This window comes from Hippocampus comes, unplaced genomic scaffold (assembly GCF_001891065.2).
Source record: "Hippocampus comes isolate QL1 unplaced genomic scaffold, H_comes_QL1_v1.1 scaffold111, whole genome shotgun sequence".
Lineage (NCBI taxonomy): Eukaryota > Metazoa > Chordata > Actinopteri > Syngnathiformes > Syngnathidae > Hippocampus > Hippocampus comes.
The window spans coordinates 3,331,053-3,350,497 of NW_017805698.1; the positions used below are offsets into that span (position 1 = coordinate 3,331,053).

General features: G+C 42.5%; 1 protein-coding gene across 2 annotated transcripts; it reads right to left on the minus strand.

Annotated features, from left to right (window-relative positions):
* Window positions 1-1,300: 1,300 nt before the first annotated feature.
* Window positions 1,301-19,024, minus strand: sacs2 (sacsin molecular chaperone 2). 2 transcript variants are annotated; one of them, XM_019882294.1, is made up of 9 exons: window positions 18,912-19,024; window positions 18,338-18,418; window positions 17,241-17,280; window positions 16,629-16,716; window positions 15,469-15,580; window positions 14,757-14,903; window positions 13,227-14,664; window positions 12,533-12,621; window positions 1,301-12,461 (listed from the first exon to the last, which is right to left on the minus strand). In XM_019882294.1, exons 3-9 carry the CDS (start codon window positions 17,261-17,263, stop codon window positions 1,657-1,659), a joined length of 12,702 nt encoding a protein of 4,233 aa, XP_019737853.1. In that variant the 5' UTR covers window positions 17,264-17,280; window positions 18,338-18,418; window positions 18,912-19,024; the 3' UTR covers window positions 1,301-1,656. The 2 variants fall into 2 exon arrangements, with proteins under 2 accessions (XP_019737853.1, XP_019737852.1); XM_019882293.1 differs by lacking the exon at window positions 18,338-18,418 and adding an exon at window positions 17,492-17,564 and having other exon boundaries at window positions 18,912-18,995.
* Between the last annotated feature and the right edge of the window lie 421 nt (window positions 19,025-19,445).

The window sequence follows — 19,445 nt, forward strand, 5'->3', positions numbered from 1 at the left end:
CATTACGGCGCCTTTTGAATTTGATGCACAATATTCACAGCCTTTGTTTCCAGTGCCATGAGGTCAAGTGATAGACGCGTTGCATGTGCCTCCCTCGTTTGTCAGGATTCCCCTGACTTTTTTTGCTTTTTTGCCTCAGAAACAGGCCTTGAGCATGCTGCAAGGGCGTACAGGTTTGATGTAAATAACGGATGGAGGCGGGGGGAAACGTAACACAAAGGCTGAACGAATCTGCTAAATGTGTGCAAGCTGTCCCTAGCAAAGAATCAGAAATGGACCCAAGATTACAAGGAGAGGATACACGCGGTCTTCTTATCGGACAAATGAAAAGGAAGCCATCAAAGTAGCAGAGGACCATTCTGCTCAGGGGACTGCCGAGGTCTCACGTGTGTTGTATAACGCGGAAATACATTTTGTCCAATATACGGTAAGGTGTCATTATTTTCATAACAATTTCTTAATAAAATAACAATTTTAACTTAACATTGTTATGGTCAAACATAAGTCTGTTCGGGGATACTGGTCAACATTTCATTTTCTAATCCAAACCAGTGGGCATTATGAATGGGCGAGAGTGAGAATCCATCAAGACTAAAGAATTTTAACTTGTGGAGGCAGAATTATAACAAATTTTCCCACATGAACACAGGTTTGAGAGATTTCAAGTGTGTGTTCCCAAAATTCAAAAGCAAGGTTGAAGTTTTTGTCCATACGATTAAGAAAAACCTTTGTTTTACAATGCAGAAATTCGCAATCTGCAGCAGCAAAATTTGGAGGGAAGAAAGTAGAGGGGGGGGGGGGGACTTGCAAAAGGTGTTTGCACAAACGCGACACTGCCTATCAAAAGAACACCATACCTACAGCAAAGCATCACATTTTTCTGGGGGCTGTTTATTTTTCAGCTGGAACTGGTGCCTGAGTCAAAGTGGAGGGAATTATGAACAGTTCCAAATAGTGGTTTGTCTTTGCTCGAAACCTTCAGGCTTCTACTAGAAAGAATGACAGGAAAAGTCTCCTAAAACAGATGAACCTTTATTTGGGGTTAAACGGGCGGCACTTGAAAAGGGGACAGATGTGTGCTGAATGGTAACCATGAATATGATTGGTTAATTCTGAATATAACCACATTATCTCAACTCATCAACTATTGTACCAAGGATTGGTTAATTCTGAATATAACAGAGGGTGAGTACAGTTATGCAACCACATTATCTCAACTCATCAACTATTGTACCAAGTTTTAGGTAATATGAATGGTGGAGGAAAAAAAAGTTTTTAAATGAATTACCTTGGTCTCTCTTTTCTTTGTAAGAATACATAAGGGTCCCAAAAAACAAGTGGATTTGGCTTTTGCAAACAATGGGTATTTTGTCAGGTGCTGCATTCAATGAAGTAGTAGTACATTTTCAGTATAACAAATGACAATCATCTGGATCGAAACATGGAACAGAAGAACACCTAAGAAAGCCACTGATGATGACAATTGGACAAAGCATTATAACATTTCTACAGTCACACAAAACATAGCTGTGGGACCACGATGAAAGGAATGCAATCAAACCCAAGTGGGTTCATTAGTAAATGTGATTGGCCCACTGAATTGAAAAAGCGTAAACCAAGTTTGTCCAGTATATGGCGCGTGTTTGTTGCAGAGCTTTAATTCACATAGGTTTCCACTGCAGCCAAAAGTTGAGTTGCTGCTCTCAATGCCCCGCCCACATTGTCCAAATGGAAACATTCATTTGGGATGCTGGGGAAAGGATGGCAGTTGGGATATTGCGTCTTTTTAGCATGCACGCCAAAGGCCTGCAGTTGGGCCACCCTCTTCGGCAGGTCTCTCAGCACGGGGCTGTAGAATGAGACTTTTGTAGCCATGGTTGAAATGGTGCCGCCAAGACGTTGGCCGTTTGTTTTGTACTCGACAGCAATGAGGGACTTTTCTACCGCCTGGTGGACTTTGAACAGGCACCACTCTGCGCTCCCCCCGCTGCTTTCACTGTCCGCGGCATTGAGGTCACATCGGGCCTGCCGACACCACCGTCGGGCCTCCCCTCTGTTGGGCCTTGGGACATATTTGTTTTGGTCCCAAAAGTTGTAGGAATGATATTGCAGGAAAATTCGTTCTCGCCCACTTCTGTGGTGCAAAGCCTCCTCGTCCCATTGCGAGTAGAAAGGTCCAAATGAAATGCAAGTTCTGTGTCTCACATATTCGACTGCCTTTGTGACATAGCGACACTGAGGGTTTTTGTCATGGTGCCATTTGAGGTACAGTCGCTTGCCGTATTTTATCCTCTCCACCTCTGGAAGAGTCCAGATCTCTTCCAAACTTTGGTCAATTTCCTCCACTGCTTCTTCAAAAGTTGCCGGTAAACCTCTTGTGGATGAAGAAGCTGAAGAGTGTTGGTATGTCGCTACTCTCAAATTCATACTGTCGGCCTCTATGGGTTCGTCAAACTCGAGTTGTGGCATGCCTTCTGATTTAAACTGATACAGGTCTGCAATGCCGACATCAATAATCTCATTTTCACCGATCCTTATTTTGTATCTCTGTGAGTGAGGTCCGTGTTGTGAAGGTAGTACCTCCACTATGACTGCATATAAGTACTTGTTGTCAATGCAGTAAGCGACACATTCTCCCTCTTCAAAGTTGTTGAGGACATTCATGTCTAAGGAATCATGCCACTCCTCTGGAATCTCTCCTTTCGGGGCCTGCGTGCCGGTGAGAAAAGTTTCCACATCAACACTGTCACGGATCCCGGTCTTGGCCAGAGTTTTACGAACATCTTCCAGACTGTCACACCAGAGGAGCTGCCCGAGGATCAGGAGGTGCTCTGACAAAATTCTGTTTCCTAACATAGAGCTGATCACCTTTGTCAAAGTCATGTTGACCTCATTTATGACCTTTGAGAGCATGGCGTCATTGTGTTTCATGTAAAAGACGCAACCTCTTTGTACTTGCTGGACAAAAACGTCGGTCTCGCGGGCCGTGTTCTCCAGAGCTCGCTCTTTCAGCCACAGCTCCGTCATCAGGCTTGTGCAACACACAATCTCTATCCTGCCAAATATATTTTTACACATATCGGCAGCCTCCTCTTGGGTAATTTTCCCTTTTGACTGCTCCCTCATAAGACAAATCAATCCATGGGTGAATGCGCTCGAAGTGAGGTGGTTGTCAAACCAGCCACGAAAATCACAGGCCGGACCAAGTTCACAAAGTTGCATGTGTGATTGAACGACTTTTTCTTCAGTGACCTGCGACAGCATTTTAGGTTGGAGCCGATGGGGCAGCAACTGCAGCAGACGACAGTGCTCGTACATGTCTGTGCCCAAATGACATGTACTGAGTTTCTCAAGCAACAGGAACTCTTTATCCAGCGCCGCTTCCAACCGTTGGAGGTCAAACGCTGTGTTGTTGAAATACAGTTCACATGACGGGTAGAGTTTTCCATCTACAGCAGGCAGGTACAAAGTCTTTACACTGTCTGGAAGAGACTGGTGGCCCTTCTTTTGAAGTAAGAGGAACAACTCCCCCACAGCACGTTCAGCCGTTTTCTTTTGGTTATGGTTCAGACGGGGTTTTGCAATGGAATCAGCGTTGACCGCTGCCAGAACATTGCAGTACTGCACTGCAGTTGGTGCCTCCTTCACACCAATTTTGCTGAAGAATTGCCAAAACGGCATGTACTTGGTTGGAATTTTGTACAAATATGGCCTAAAGTCAGGTTCGTGGGGGAGTGAAAGCACAACATTTCCGGTCCTCACCACTTTTTTGTCATTTTCAACCAACACGAGCGGGACACCATTCAGTGATCGGCTGTCAAAATTGATCATTTGCAAGTAGGCATAAGAATATCGAAGCACAGTTGCACGGGTTTCCATCTGAATGTCTGTTTCACAAAGTGACAGGCAGACATTTGACAAGTTTCTGGTTACGCAATTTGCAGGCGGTTTTTCATAAGCTCCCGCTTGCGTAATCCTTTCCAGATCCTCCTTTAACTTTTCTGGTAGATGTATTATTGGCATTGAAGACCAAACCAGTTCTTGATCCCTGTAATGGCTTTCAATTAAAGACCCTTCGATGTGAACCGTGGTGGTCTCTGGAGCAAATGGCAAATGATAGTCACACAGTTCTTTTTTTACTTTGACAGGAAAAATGAACTTGATGTTGGTTATGCTGGCCAGCAATGTTTGCTCATCACTTGCAACTCTCAAGGCTTCTTTGAGAACTAGGCTGGATTTCTGTTGCAGCTCCTGAGAGTGACCATTCGCCTCAGCTTCCGACTCAACCTTCTTTGCAAAACATATGATATCGTCTTTGGACACAACGTGTTTCAATCCAAGCTCCTGGAGTAACTGCCACGCTGCTTGTTCTTTGTATTGTTTTGCTTCGCACAACTTAGCCCAAACACTCTCAGGCACAAATTTCTCTCGAGGCAACATCACCTGATACAAGGCAACTCTGTGATCATAATAGTATGAGATGGGTACCACTTGGCCCTCGGCATTTTCAATCATTGGTACCGTCTTCAGTTTGGAAATGATGGCAGACTTGTGCTGAAAATAACTGTCAAGATGTTGCTGTGAGAGTAACAGTTTGAGGCACTGAAGCTTCTGACGCTTCGAGAGTTTCTGCACGACAGGCAGAATGATCTTCACGAAATACTCCAAATCATTCAAGGTCTGAATGTTCAAAGCTGGAGCCACACTGATGTTCTCAGGATTGTTTTTGAGAAAAATACTGTTGCACTTGGGAGGTTTGAACAAGTCTGGGAATTGAATCATTGACTGCGCGCTCAAGGTGAGGATGTAAACCACTTCAGGGCCATCGATCCTCACTCGATCGCCATGTATTGTTTCAAATAATGGCAGCGATCGGAACTTGCTTTGATATGCTGGACAATTTATGGACTGTCCGGACTGCAGAAAGGTTTGAAGTTGTCTCATATCATCTGAAGAAAGCTGGTAAAATTCTGAGCGCTGAAGAGTGACGACTTGGTCCAGCACAGAACTTTTGTCATTGACATTCAATAGTTCAGGTGGCAGAAGTGAGAATTTGTGACGATCAGCCTCTATGAAAAAGGCAAAGTCAAGTTTCATGAAACCCAGTTTGAACAAAATGTCAGATATATCGTCGTCTAATCTGTAGGCAATGACACTGGGCATGTCTTTCATTTTTTGAAGGAGGCACATGTTTGACCTTGGGCACACAACAGGTAAAATGCAGAAGTCGCTGAAGAGCTGCTTTACGTCAGTTAATGACAAATGTTGATCATCACCCTGACTTTGGTCTTTTACATGGCTTAGTAAGAATTTCCACAGCAATTTCAGCCATGCTACCATTTCTTTCGTCGGAATATAAAGACCGTGCTTTGGGTCAAGCTCACATTTGTCAAGATTCTGCTGAATCAAGAGCTTCAACCAGTCGGAAGCACTGGGAACTGTCAAATTGCTGGCAAGCCTCAGGGCTTTTAGCACCTTCAAAAAGTCACAGTTTGTCTGGTAATGGACAAAATCATGCTCGTAGCCAGAGAACAGACTGCTGTAGATGGATATCAGCTTTGGTGATTTGTTGTCAAACACCCTAAGAACCCCGTCCGCTGTGAGAAGAAGAGGAAGGCCATTGAGTAGAGCGGAATGCTTATCTGTGATCTTTTCTAGCAGGTAGATATCACGTAGACAGAAACGCAGGAGCGTTGAGCATCTTTTTGGATTTTGGATGAGCGTGTCCTTTATGGGCAGCGGTAGCGCAGCGCTTGTTTGCTCTGGATTATGGACAGCCTTTGCTCTTAAGAAGGTCTGAACACTTGAAGGGTTTATATCTTTAACGGCAATGCCAGCACTTTTGAAACCATCCCATATCCTCTTGATTTCACTGGATAAGGGAACCACATCCATGCCAAGGTCCTTCAAAATGTGATTTATCTCCCAGTCGGATGATTCCAAGTAGGGTGCTGCTGTCGGTGTGCTTTCTCTTGCATCTCGCCACTCAATAGAATATTCAGTGGTAGTCGTCAGTGGCTTTGTAGTAGTTACTCGCTTTGTGCATCTTAACACTGGAATGACATCAAGCCCTCTTTGAATAATTGATCTGTATACCTCGTGTATCATTTCATGCCATTCCTGACCAACATCTTCAGACACCGTTGGCCAGAAACACAGGAATGATGTAGATAAAAACGACATAATTTTTTCACGACTAGCTGTCGTCACTGAAATGGTTGGCCTGATGTAATGAAGAAGATCCGCATACAGTGGTGCAATGATGTTGCTTTTCAACAATTCGTTCCAGTTTGCTTTCAGACTCCGTCCGTCTTCTTTCCAAAGGCTTCTCCTGGCAGAGTCGACCTCAAAATCTGCATTGATGTGCACAGGCAGACCAGTGGTGCCTGGTAGAGGAAGCAAACAAAAGGCTCCTCCCTTAAAAGGACTGCGGCTGAGTGGTCTTTTTGAGCTTACACGTGCTGCTACTGTTGCTCGTGAATATTTTTCTTCTCCGTCAGTGCACTGCAGTGTGCTAAACTGCTCTGCGATGATCCATTTGCTTTGTCTTTTGTCTGAGGTTGAAATCACCGTTTCATAAATTGCCTTGCATGGGACTGAGTCTTTGCTTGGAACAGCATTTGGAGGACACCGTATGCCAGCCTCTTTTTCTTGTCCTGATGGTGGTGTATTCTTCTCGACTGCAAAGATTGTTGTGATTCCATCTGAATGATCGTTGATTTCATGGACCTCAACTTTGCAGATATTTTTCAAAAACAAAATAAGCCCTTCGGGGTCCTCGGATAGGGCAGCACACAGGTCTTTCATGTCATAGTCGGTGACTTCCCTTTGTGATATTTTTGAGATCCCTGCCATGGTAAAAGTCCTGAGAGGCAACCTAATCATGGTTCCGTCTTTAAGGGAAAATGTGTCTGGAAGATAGGATTTGTAAACATCCTCGTACATTTCCTTGAACGTGTCACCAAGTTTATAGCCAATGCCCGCGCGCACATGTTCATTGTGGCTTTCAATGTAATTTTGATTGGGATCGGAAATGCATAGCAAGTCATCTCCAGTGAGGATCGAGGGGCAGTCAGTCAGATGGTAAACAGAAGTGAATCCGAGTCCATATTTTCCAATCTTGCCTGGGTCGTGGCGCTTTCCTCCAGTTCCCAGCTGCTGAATGCCAGCCAGGTCCGTGTCTGAAAACAAACTGTTGTTGAAGACGCAGAGCGCTGGGCCCTGTAGCATGTTCCATTTCTCTCCAAAGGTTTTTTCAGTGCCGTGCTGTCGTCTATCCCAAACAAAATGTATTTCCGTAGCCTCTGCATCATCGGCGTTCTGGATGAGTTCTTTGAGGATATCCTTCTTTGACGGATAGGCACAAATGATGTTTTTAATTCTAACAGTTAAGTGCTCTTTTTGTTCAAACTGGAAAGAATGTGGAAAGAGGCTGTCGACGGCATGGCTTTGCAGAGTATGATGCCTGGTTGTTTTGATTCCAAAATGGAGTGCCATAGCACGTGGGATATCCTGATGACAGAGAGTAACATCCGTCGTAACTGGCATCCATGGGCTGTCATTAAAGAAAAGCTGGCAGGCAGGTACCAAAACCCCACGCTCATTGGGTATGAGACAGTCGCTTGTGACATTCTCTTTGGCAGAGTATATGCCTCTGTTTAAAATTGTAAGACAAATTTTGAGATCATTCCTTGGCAAGGGTTTGTCGCCATGTTTCAAATGAACTTCTTGAAGTATAGTAAGAAACTGGTGAAGAGTGAATGTGTCTTTAATACCTACGCACTCCCAAAGACTCCGTAAACCAGCAAAGGCAGTTGGAAGTACATGCAGATAGGGCGTGGCATCAAATTGCACGTTGACAGCCACACGATTCACGTTGACAAATATATTGCCGTCAAAAATGAATGGGAATGATTGAGCCCCCTGAGATATGATTGTTGATGTATTTGACTCGCAGACATATCTATCCAGAAAGCTGTAGCATTCGCAGGCAATCGTATGAAGCTTGGATTTGTCCATGGATCTTGATTGCTCCTGTGTTTTTTGCAGCTGCTGGAGCACCATGTCAGGTGCAGGGGTATCGCGAATCCCTAGCATTTGTAGGATCGGATCAGTAACATGTACGTTCAGGCCAGAATGATCCAGCACAGGTTGGGTTCTGTCAACCAGCAGTGCGCATTTTTCACTGAAAATGTCAATTGGCCTTCTCAGGCCTGTCTTTGTACTGCAGCAGCAAAATGCTGGGAGAAATGGGATCTTTCTTAAATTTTGCCAGTGGCAGGAGTCTTTGTCATTCACGTGATCCTTCATGAGTTCAAGAAGGCACTTCAAATATCCGTATGCTTTTCTTTTGTCAGCCTTCCAAAAGGTTAGGGTCTTTTCTGCTCTCTCGACTACCGCTTCCAGCGGAAGGTGGTCATTTGCCATCCCAAGCTCCAGCAGACGTTGAATCCTCCTTGGGGAGCAAAAGTCACTCTCTGTACCTCCCAGTAATCTCCCCTTCTCATCTTCAAATAGACGAGCCAGCTTGCCTGATGGATTCACGAGTTTCTTGATCTGCTGCAGGTGTCCATCCATTGTGGGGATGCACGGATACTTCATCAATAGATGGTCAATTTCCTCTGAGTTAAGGTCAATGGCATGTAGCAAAAGAGTATCTCTACTCTGAACGTCCAAGGTGGCAAGGTTCTCAAACACCACGTCTTGATAAAACCTTTCCCAGTTCCACGTTTTCTCCTGCAAAATCTTCTCAAGGCCACCCTGTTTGAAGCTATTTCGCAACCAAAGTGGAAGAGGAACTACACGGTTTGGTTCTTGGAGATGTTTTTGGCACACCTGCATGACAAGTCGATGCATCGTTTCATCCACTTCAATCGTTTCATGTAAAAATATGGCATTGTTCACTGAACACCATTTTTTGCCATCGCAGAAGACCTCTGGGGCATTGACGTCCTCGGTGATGGTGGAGTAAAACTTATCAACTAGAGGTTTGAAAGTGTCAATCACATTTTCCCTATCAGGCCAAAAGGTGTGATAAGAGTAACTTTTCAGTTGGCCATTTTCCGACATGCTCTTCAATACCAAAAGTGCGGTCACATATGCTGTCACGATGGGATCCTGAAGTAGAGCCTTGTTCCAGTCGTTTTTCAGCCCGCTTTCCCACAGACCTTTGCGATTACTTGTTACAGCGAATGTTCCATTGACATTGACTGGGAGACCAGTGTGAATGTGAAGTGGGAGGAAGCAAAATGCCTGGCCAGCCAGCTTGGTTTCCAGGATGGAAAATGTTCCACTTCCTGGATCTTCTTGCAGAGGCACAGCTATTCCCCCAATCGGCAAGGAGAACTTGACTCGGTTGTCCTGTTGCTGGGCCATTTTTAAAGACTGATTTGTGCCAAAGCAGTTGTGCATGAGCCAAGACTGACTTTGTCTTCTACCGGATTGTTCGCTGCTTATTTGGACCATGGTGACGATACAGCAGTCAATCACTTCTTTGCGATTCTCACCTTGTTTCAGCAATGACTTTTCAGCTCTAATTTGCGCTGACTGACGACTGTGACCTGGAATTATTATCTCACTCAGGGTAGTTTTGGTGACAGTGAGGACGGTTTGTATTTCATCATCTCTTGGAGGAGTTGCTGCATGTTGCGAGAGAGTTTGCAAGGACAACGTCTTAATGTTCTTCAGGAACAGGGTATACATTTGAGAATAGTCGATGAACTCTTGCTGAAAAGAGACAATGCCGTGTTTGTCATATACTCTGGTGCTTATCTCCGATTGGAGAGCTTCTTCCTTAGTTCGAAAAGGAAGCTTGATGAGGGTACCCTGATAAGGGTGTGGAAGACTTTGTGTGGTGAAACTGCAGTTAAAAATGTTTTCATATGGTCCAAACTGACCAGGGAAACAATGAAACTGTTGCGTTTGGGAGAGGTCCAATCTGATTCCAGGATTGGATTTGTTTCTGATTATCTTTTTCAGGTGAGTCACATTCGGATCAAGTATAAGGAGTTTGTTTCCACTTAAGACTGAAGGAATGTCCGTCACATGATAGACAGTGTTGAATCCAAGTCCAAACTTGCCAATTTTTCCCACCATGTTTTCTTTTGAGGCAGACCCCACTCTCACGATATTCTTCCAGTCCTCATCTGTGAATGTCTCATTATTGAATGCCCAAAGGCAAGGGCCTTGACAAAGGGCCATACTAGGATCTATGAGATTTTCAGTGGGATTCGTGTGTACCCTGAAATCCACTAAGAATTTACAAGCGTCTGCTCCAGCATCTTCTGCATTCTGAATGAGCTCTTTGAAGATGTCGCTTTCTTCATCGTACTCTTTGAGAATGTTTTTAATCCTCATTGTTATGGGCTCAGATTGTCCACACTGCTCAATTCCCACAAGCTCAGGATCGAGGATGTACGTACTAAGAAACTGGATGTTGAACCATTCAGCAGCAGCTTTTGGAATCTCCTCGTGTAAGACATGCACTTTTTCCTTGCTGTATTGAAGCCCTGGCAGACTTTTTTTGCTCAAATCGCAGAAAACAGCCGTCGACATTGATTTCAGGGTATACTGACCTTCATGTGTCATGACTGGCACTGGGATGTCCTCCTGAACAGTCATCTTCTCCTTCCATATCCATTTGACAATTTCTATGGAGACTTTAATCTCAGAGAGCCTTGCAGTTGGCGGCTGTCTTCCTTCAAGAGTTTTCATGATGGAATAGAGAATGTCAACAATGTCATGCTGTGAAAGCACTGACCTCAGACCAAACTCCTTCAAGAGCTTCTTGTATGGTAGGAATTCCTGAGGCAATTTCCTCACCCACGAGCTCAGATCTAGACTAGGCGGGTAGTCTAAAACCAAATCCCGAGGAGAAACAAACTGGTCACTGCACCACAGCCAGCACTCGTTCCTATCCATTAAAGTTGAAAAGTCATGAATTTGATCTTGCATGTGTTTGTAAATACTATGCAACCTCCTTTTGAAATCTCCATTTGTGTCAGGATCATCCATGTTGTCACTCTTTGCAATCAAGACAAACAAATTGTCTATCACTTTCGCTGGCGGGGGGAGGCATTTGAGACCAAGTTTGTGGCTAACTCGGTCACTCAGGCTTCCAATTAGAGGCATGACATGCCCAACAATATCCTCATACTGAGAGTGTCTTAGTTCATGTGGGCGAAAGAGGGAAATCTTCTCTTTATTATTACCAGGGTTAGCACACGGAACCCATTTTAGCATTTTGAGGGTGTGAAGCTGTGCGTCAGAAAAGTTGGCCAGGAGACTGTGAGCATCAAGCATGTTTAAGAACACCTGAGCTCTGCTGAAAGCCTGCGAGTGAACTTGCAGCTGGCCGATCAACGCAGCAGCGTGCAGCAAGTGCTCAGGGGACAGATCTGCTTCTCTGTTTAACATACCAAGGTCTGTTAGGGTTTCGAGCATCTGGTCTGTTTGAAGGTATGGAGAAGGTGGGAAGAAATCGCTGTCAAAAATGTCTTTGAAGATTGGAACTCTTGGATGAAGAAAGTGTGAGGTCTTTTTTAGCACTCCATTTGCCTCCATGAAGCTTAATTCTTGACAACGGCGTTTCAAGGTCTTATTTTGGGAGAAAAGGATACTGCCATGCTGTAAAATCCAAGTCATGATCTTTTCAGTGTGCTCTTTGCTGCATTCTCCGCTTTCAATGTTATCAATCAGGAGATGAGCTGCTTGAGCAGTGTCCAAAAGATTAACATCGATCATTTGCAAGAGTCTGCGATCCGCCTCAGTTGTACATTGTAGTATTGATTCAGGCATTGGTAGATCCATTGGAACTTTTGGACCGCAACCTAAAAGTATGGCCTTTTTTGAGTGTGCTGGAAGAGGCACACCTTTTGTGTTTTGAAACAGAGGCACCTTTGAGAGAAGATCCTTCTCGTTACTGGAGAGAGAATCCAGACAAGAAAGATATTCCTTCAATTCTTCTCGAGTGTCGCGACACATGTTCTGGAATTCTCTGATGAGATCTCGATACTCGACGTTCATCAAGATAGTCACAACGCTTCTTGGTGACGGACATAGAACAAAGGAATCAAGGTCATCATGCTTAAGCCATTCATTTTCCCCCACCACGATGCCACCGACTTTTTTCACCAAATTGGCTATTTTATCTGGCAAGCTGATTTTCCTTCTTTGTTGGAAAATAAGAGTTGTGTTTGGATTCAGTTTAGCAAGTAATAATGACTGACTGGAAGACAGGGGCCCCACTGGTATCAATGGAATGTCAATAAAATGGCTTAACTTTGTAAAGTGATTGTTGAGGAACTTCCAGATTTCTTGAAGCCAATCCAAGGGTGGATGCCGATCGTTGTTGACATCCCAGCTAACGAACGCTGTGTTCAACCGCTTCCAGTCTTCGGGCAAATACCTCCTAGTGTACTCTGCCACCTGATCTGCATCGATGTCCTTTATCTTGAATAATTCTGTGGAAAAACAACAAGAATATTGATATGTACATTGGAAAGATGAAAGAAAAAAAAAGTTAATTTCTTACTTTCACCGGCCACTTGTTTCAAGTGGGCAGTGCAGTCCGTGTTTAAGTCATCTGGGATGAAGAGGTGTTTGCAAAATGGCAGCAAGACTCTGCAGAGAATATAGAATTCTTGTTCACAAATCAAATAGAATAAATTGACTCATCGTGAACTTTAACAGTAAACAAGAATTGATGCAACATATTTCTATGCGACAATAAACTACAGCTGCAGTCATAAACATATTGTCAAATGAATGGATCTCTGAGTGTCAATCATAGTTAAACATTATTCTCAATGTTAGTATAGAATTTGATTTTTTTTTTTTTTTTTTACTGCCGTCATGCAGGCATTTATTGACTATCCTTCATCAACAATGCAACATTACCAATTATTTTTGTGATTTTTTTTTTAGGCTTGTGAGAATCTGAATGTTCTTAGCTCCTATCTCTATGCCACTTGAGAACTATAATGTGGTTCATCAGGTTTGTTGGCCACAAAATAGTGAAGAGACTAAATCAACAGTGCCTCTGTTGATCACAGCCATGCAAGTACACCCAATTTAGGCTCAAGTGATTCAAGGCACAATTAATATCCATTTCCGCATTCTTATCAATTCACTCCCAATTTGTATTCAAAACACTTGAGAAAAGCTGCCATAACTAACTGGGCTGCATGCATCCACGCATCCTTTCAAAGACGCAGTCCTAAAATTACCTTGGAAATTCCTTGCTGTCAATCAAAGCAGTGTCCTCCTCTTTGTCTGTGAAAGCTCTGAAAGAGCCATCACTGAGTGGGAGAAGCTCAAGATTCTGAAGATCCCTGTATTTTCCATCACTCAGAACATACTCCAGAAGACAGAGTTTGTCATCTCTGGACAGGTTATGCATGTCCACCCTATGGAGGGCCTCCCTCAGGTATGCCGGCGTCGCGTATGTTAAGTTGTTGGCCTGCGGGTGAACTGATTTTATGGCTCTTGCGACGTTGCACGGAAAAGTCACAAGATTCTCTCCACAGGAAAGCAAAGTTCTTTGAATGGCAGTCAGTGTGTCAGGGTTCGCTGGGCCAGTACAGGGGAGCACAGCTTCCAACGGACTGATGAACTCTCTTTCATCTCGAGCGAGGGAGAGCACAGCCAAATTTTCTTGGAACAACTGATGAAGGACATCTACGGCAATGGCGAGCCATTTGTCCTTGTGTTGAAGCTGGTCAAGATCCGGCCAGAGATCATACACGGAAGACACGGGGAGCAAAGCCTTTTGAGCATGTCGGATGGCCGCTTCAATGATCATTTTGTACACTTGTGGGAGCACCGCCTTCATCAGCAATTCGTTCCACATGGCGTGTTTGTCATGTTGCTGATCTTCCTCCTGCCACTTGATGTGTCTCCTGTTATCTGTGAGGCCAAAGCAGGCGTTGATATAGACGGGCAGTCCTGTCTTGTTGCTTTCGTTGTTTGGCAGCGGGAGAAAACAGCAAAGTCGGCTCTCGCTGGTGCTCCTCGTCTCACTCTCACCGCATGGGAACGCCAAGTCAACTTGTGGGAGGAAGCTCAACTTTTGTGCAAGCGTATCCAATTCCGCCACGTTCCCTTCCTTCATGGTACACGTTGTCACGAGCCACTTTGTTTCTTTGTGCTCTTCGGAATTGATGGTGAGCACTTTGAGTCTGGTCAAACCCTCGATGACGGTCTTGTCTTGGGGCTCCAAAACGAAATCCGTGTAGGCCGAGGACTTGACTTCAAGTCTTGTGCTCACAAAGCCCTGAACGTCAATGTGCATCAAGGTCACCGTCGTCACATTTTTCAAAAACAGCAGGCTCAGTTCCGCATCGACAATGAAGCTATCAAAAAGCGCAACAACCCTATCCGTGTTGTACAAATTATCCGAAATGTCTGACGCCTCGGCACGCAAAGGGAATCTGAAAATTGTCCCGTCAAAGTGCTGATCTTCCATAATGACTTTGGACCACTCTTGTCCGCTTACAAGCCTAACAATGTCCCGAAAGTGATGGAACTGATCATCAATCGTCATCAGAGCTTCTTGATGCTCGGCGTCATCCAGCGACCAACGGAAACCGCCTTGTCTTTCCCCAAATGTTTTTTCTTGGGGATCCAAAATGCCAAGGTAGCCAGAGCTGAATATACTGGGAAGATCTGTGCATGTGAGGAAAAATATGATCCCTTGTCAATAAACTTGCGTGAAAAATCTAAACAGAGGTATGCAAAACAACTGGGAAGGGCATTACCTGTTATGTGGTAAACGGAGTTGAAACCAATCCCAAACCTCCCGACTGTGTTGGGGTCATTGCGCTTGACGCTCCTCCCGACAGCCTGAATTCCCTCCCAGTCTTCATCAGTAAATGGCGCGTTGTTGTAGCTGTACAGAGCAGGCCCTATACAACAATAACGAGGGATTTTTGGGTGAATTATTGACAGGCTTTGGGAAAGGTTGCATATGCACAAAACGGCCTGAAAGTTTGTCTGGAGTGGTCCCAAGTACATTTTGGTGGGTCAAATGTGGACATGATGAAATGAAGCCAAATGACTCGCATTTAATTCTGCTTTATAACAAAGCTAAATCCTTGACCGTCTTCCAAAAAAAAAAAAAAAAAAAAAAAACAACAAATGTGATATTTTTGGATTATGGTTGGACTTTGTGACATGTCAATAGCTTTTCACGAAGCAACCTGAAGTGGTTGTGTTGAGTGTTTGTACAGCACACCATACAAGTCATTCGTCATGATGACACGTGACAAGGAGAGGGGCTTGCAACTGCAATGTAGTTATTAAATAAGCTAGTTTCTTTAATTTCTTCTTCTACTCCTCTACAACTACAACTGTCTGCAATCTGGATGCCCTATGGGTCCGTGCATACAATTTAGAATATGACCAACATTTTTGGGAAGAATCCAAGCGAAAATCACACAAATAGAGAACCGTGAGCATCTTCATGTTTACCTTGGAATGGTCCCAAAGTGTCCGTCCAAAGACTTCTAGTTCCGTAGCTTCTCTCGTCATGGATAAAAGTCACATTGGTGGCTTGAGCATCGTCTGCATTTTGAATCAGCTCCTATTTTTTTTAAAACCCAAACTCATCAGCAATCAAGCATGTTTATTCCTCATACACAACTAAAATATGTGTTCCAAATTATTATCCAACTGATGTTTTTCTGTAATTTTCCTAAAGAGTGGATGCATATAAGACTCAGCATCATTTGCTTCGTCTTCAATTCTCTGAGTACAATTTTCATGTCTTTGACTAAATTTCCCAATAACAGTATATTTTGCAAAAAAAAAAAAAAACAAGACAAAAAAAAACAGTAAAATATATTTTCCCAAATGTTCATGCACAGCTGAGTTTAAATATATATTTTTTAGGTTGTTAAGAACTGAAAATAGTCATTTGTGAAATTTGCAGCAGTATAAGGTCATATTTCCTGATATCAAAGCGACTGCAATTCAAACCACCTTAACAGGTCAAGTAACTATATATCTTAATATGGCAACATAGGAGCTTGGCACAGCACATTTGTGATATTCGTGTATTATTAACCATGTGCTGCAGTCGATGTAAATAAGTTTATATAACGCAACATACAATTTTACAAAAATTGTAAAAGTATTATTCCTGAATATTTATTTTACTTTCAACCACTCGACATGTTCAGTGGCACCAGTGCTATACATACACATATAGTTCTTATTTTTTTCTTTGTATTTTTGCCCTCTATGGACAATAAAAGCGGTATTGTGCTATGACCAAAACATAAATATAAATCTATATAAATAAAACATGAATTGGAATATTTCATATCACACAATTTTTATGCTTTGTCTTTGATTTAAAGATGACAATACGCAAAAATCTACAAAAATTGTAGAAATTGTAACACATGGGTTACGAAAAAAAATACTGTTATCATGGTGTGGTTTGTTTACATTAAAATTATTCCCTCAATGGTTGATAACATGAAAATCATTTGTATTGACTAATTAGGAAAACCAGAAGAAATATCTCTGGCACAATGATTTGGAACATGATGTATTAGTAGAAAAAAATGCATCAAATTACTGTTTCTAATCATGTTGCCTTTGACAAAATAAGTACTAACACCCACCTTCAAAATTTGTCCGCCATCCGGATACCGACGTAGGATGTCTTTCAAATAGTCAATGAAGGGTGGAGCGGTGGCCCCAAAGGAAGTCCTTCACCAAACAAAATAAAAAAATCAAACGAGACATATTATGGCATTTTCATTCCAATAATTAAAACAGTTCCCAGGGGGGAAAAATGTCTGCACCAATGATCAAGAATTACAAAAGACTTATTCCTCCCCCTCTAAAAACCTTTGTCCACAGCAGCCAAAATGACCAAAACTATCCAGAGACAGAAGCAAAAAATGGAGGGAAATAAGAAGAGGTCAAGTTGTTGCTCCTTTTGGTTTGTCCAATAAGATGTTGCAACAGCAAGTCACTCACTTGATTTATTTGACTGGAATGAAACAGTCATGAAATGATTAAAATGTTCCATTGAGTTATATTATTAATTCATTTCAATTTGTGAGTGTATGTAAATCGTGTGTGCGGGGCGGGGGGCACACCATATAAATTCTCTTCTAGGGCACAACAATGGCTAGAGCAAACCTGATTGGACACCATTTGTAATGTGAATACATACATACAATATCATTACCATCACTTATTAAAATGTTCACACACGGACCACTTACCGTGTTTTTTTCTTGGTGCTCATCTTTATTTGAGTGGTTTCTGGAAGAAAGTCAGAATATTATGTTGATTACAACTTTTAACTGGGAAATTTTTGGTGTGGGTAAAGATTACGTTCAGCCTCATGCAAGGGGAGTAGCACCAACAGTAAAAAGGAAATATTTGGATCACGGTAGTGCACACGTCTCTGTCCTCAGAGTAAGCACAAAAGCGCACAGAGGGAAATGGTTGAGTAAATTGATTGTAGACCCACCCAAGAATCAAGTTGTTTATTCCATTGCCATCAAGCAAAAGCTCTGCAGGATATCATGACATGAAGATGATGCCTGAAAAAAAAAAAATCAAAATAGGCAGGGTGGCTCAAGAGCAGGTGTACGCTTTAACATTTGACCACATTGACACGTATCTATATTTTTACAATTTCAGAAACTAAACACTAAGGTTTTTATTTAAAAATAGGGTTTGTACTTTGGTTTAAGTTTTGTAGCTATCTTTTCAAATTACTATTTTGAAAGGGAAGTCTAGTCAAAACATTTCTTAACAATATATTCTATGCGCGCCCACTTGTTTCTGATGTCTGAAAACAGAAGGCTGGAGGGAGGGACAGACGGAAGAGCAACGGGTGGATGGAAGGAAAGAAGGAAGAAAGGAAATAATCTTGTGTAAAATCAGTTACACCCCACCAGCATTTCTTTGAAAATTTAAAATATATTTATAAACTTCTTACACAGCCTGTGTATGTATCAGTCAACCCACCCATACAGAAAAAAATCCTGGAACCGTCACTGGCTCAGATACACAGATGCTGGGACTTTTGGTTTATCTCAACATACAGTAATTGCCCTAAATGTGTCCCTGTGTGTGTGTGTGTGTGTGTGTGTGTGTGTGTGTGTGTGTGTGTGTATACACATATATCGTGCTTTACTGTATTATGTTTTTATACAATGTATTTTACTTTATTAAAATCCCAGAACAAAAATTGTGATGGTTTTGAGAGCACAATTCATAGATTTTCATTTATTTTCAATGTATATTGTTGATTTGATGATACGAATGAATACAGTCACGGTCTTGATCACGGAACGACTTTTTTACTCACACTGTAGATCGAGGTACTGTACATACAGTACAACGCTCGTTTCAGTAGACCATGTAGTATTCAGGCCGTCCACGGGTGGCGCTGTTAGGCCAGAATGAAAGTTACCATTTTAAAAGAAACGAAACTGAAATCTTGGCAATCATGATATTGCGATTATCAAAGCAGGCAAAGCCGTGGAACAGTGTTGTTTTTTTTTTTTTTTTGCTTTGCATTTAAATTCTTAATTTTTACTTCTTCCACACGGTCAGACGAGGCGATTTTGTGTAGTTATTCCTCCGGCAATGTATTTGTTGAACATGCTCACCCTTCCCCCACTACGCTACGAAAAAAAACGGGGTTCAAGGTTGAGCAACACAAATTACTGTATAGTAGACAACAAAACATAAAACTAAAAAGCTATGTTCTTGCGAAAGCAGGATTGAAACGTTATTAAAAGTATTGAAAAAAATATATACTGTATATCATAATTTTCTAAAGAGCACCAACGAATCATCATTTGATGGTAATGCAATATAATCACTATTAACAGCATCAAGTTAAGCATCATAATAATCATAAGAGAAATAGACATTACCTCAGTCTTGGTCTTTTCCCTGAATGATCTGATGCGCTTCTCGCTGCTCTCATATTGATAAACTCCGGGTGTGGTGACGTCACGCAGCATTTTTTTTGGGGGGGGAGGGACAATCTCGTTTTACTAACTTTCATCTTCTGCAAAAACGAAACCATCCCAACACTGCCAATGTGAGTAGATATGACCACAAGGGGGAGCCTACTACTGCTACATAATGAGCGTCAGGAAAAAGGAATCCATCCACTCTATTCATCCGTCCATCCACCAGCTAACTTTCAGCCAGCGAATTTCGTTTTCTGCTAAAACAACAAAAACGTCACATCCCTGCCGGTGTGAGTGGAGACCAAGCTAGCCACAAAGAAAATTCTAGAGTTAACCGATCAGTTCTTCCCAATGTTTCAGGATCTCCCTCATTTCAGGTGCATACCTCATTTTGATTTTGTAAAGCAATTTGATACTTTGAAAATATGCATGTCAGTGAATCAAAGTAAAACGTTTTGGAAAGGTTACATAAAACATAGCATAAAAAACAAT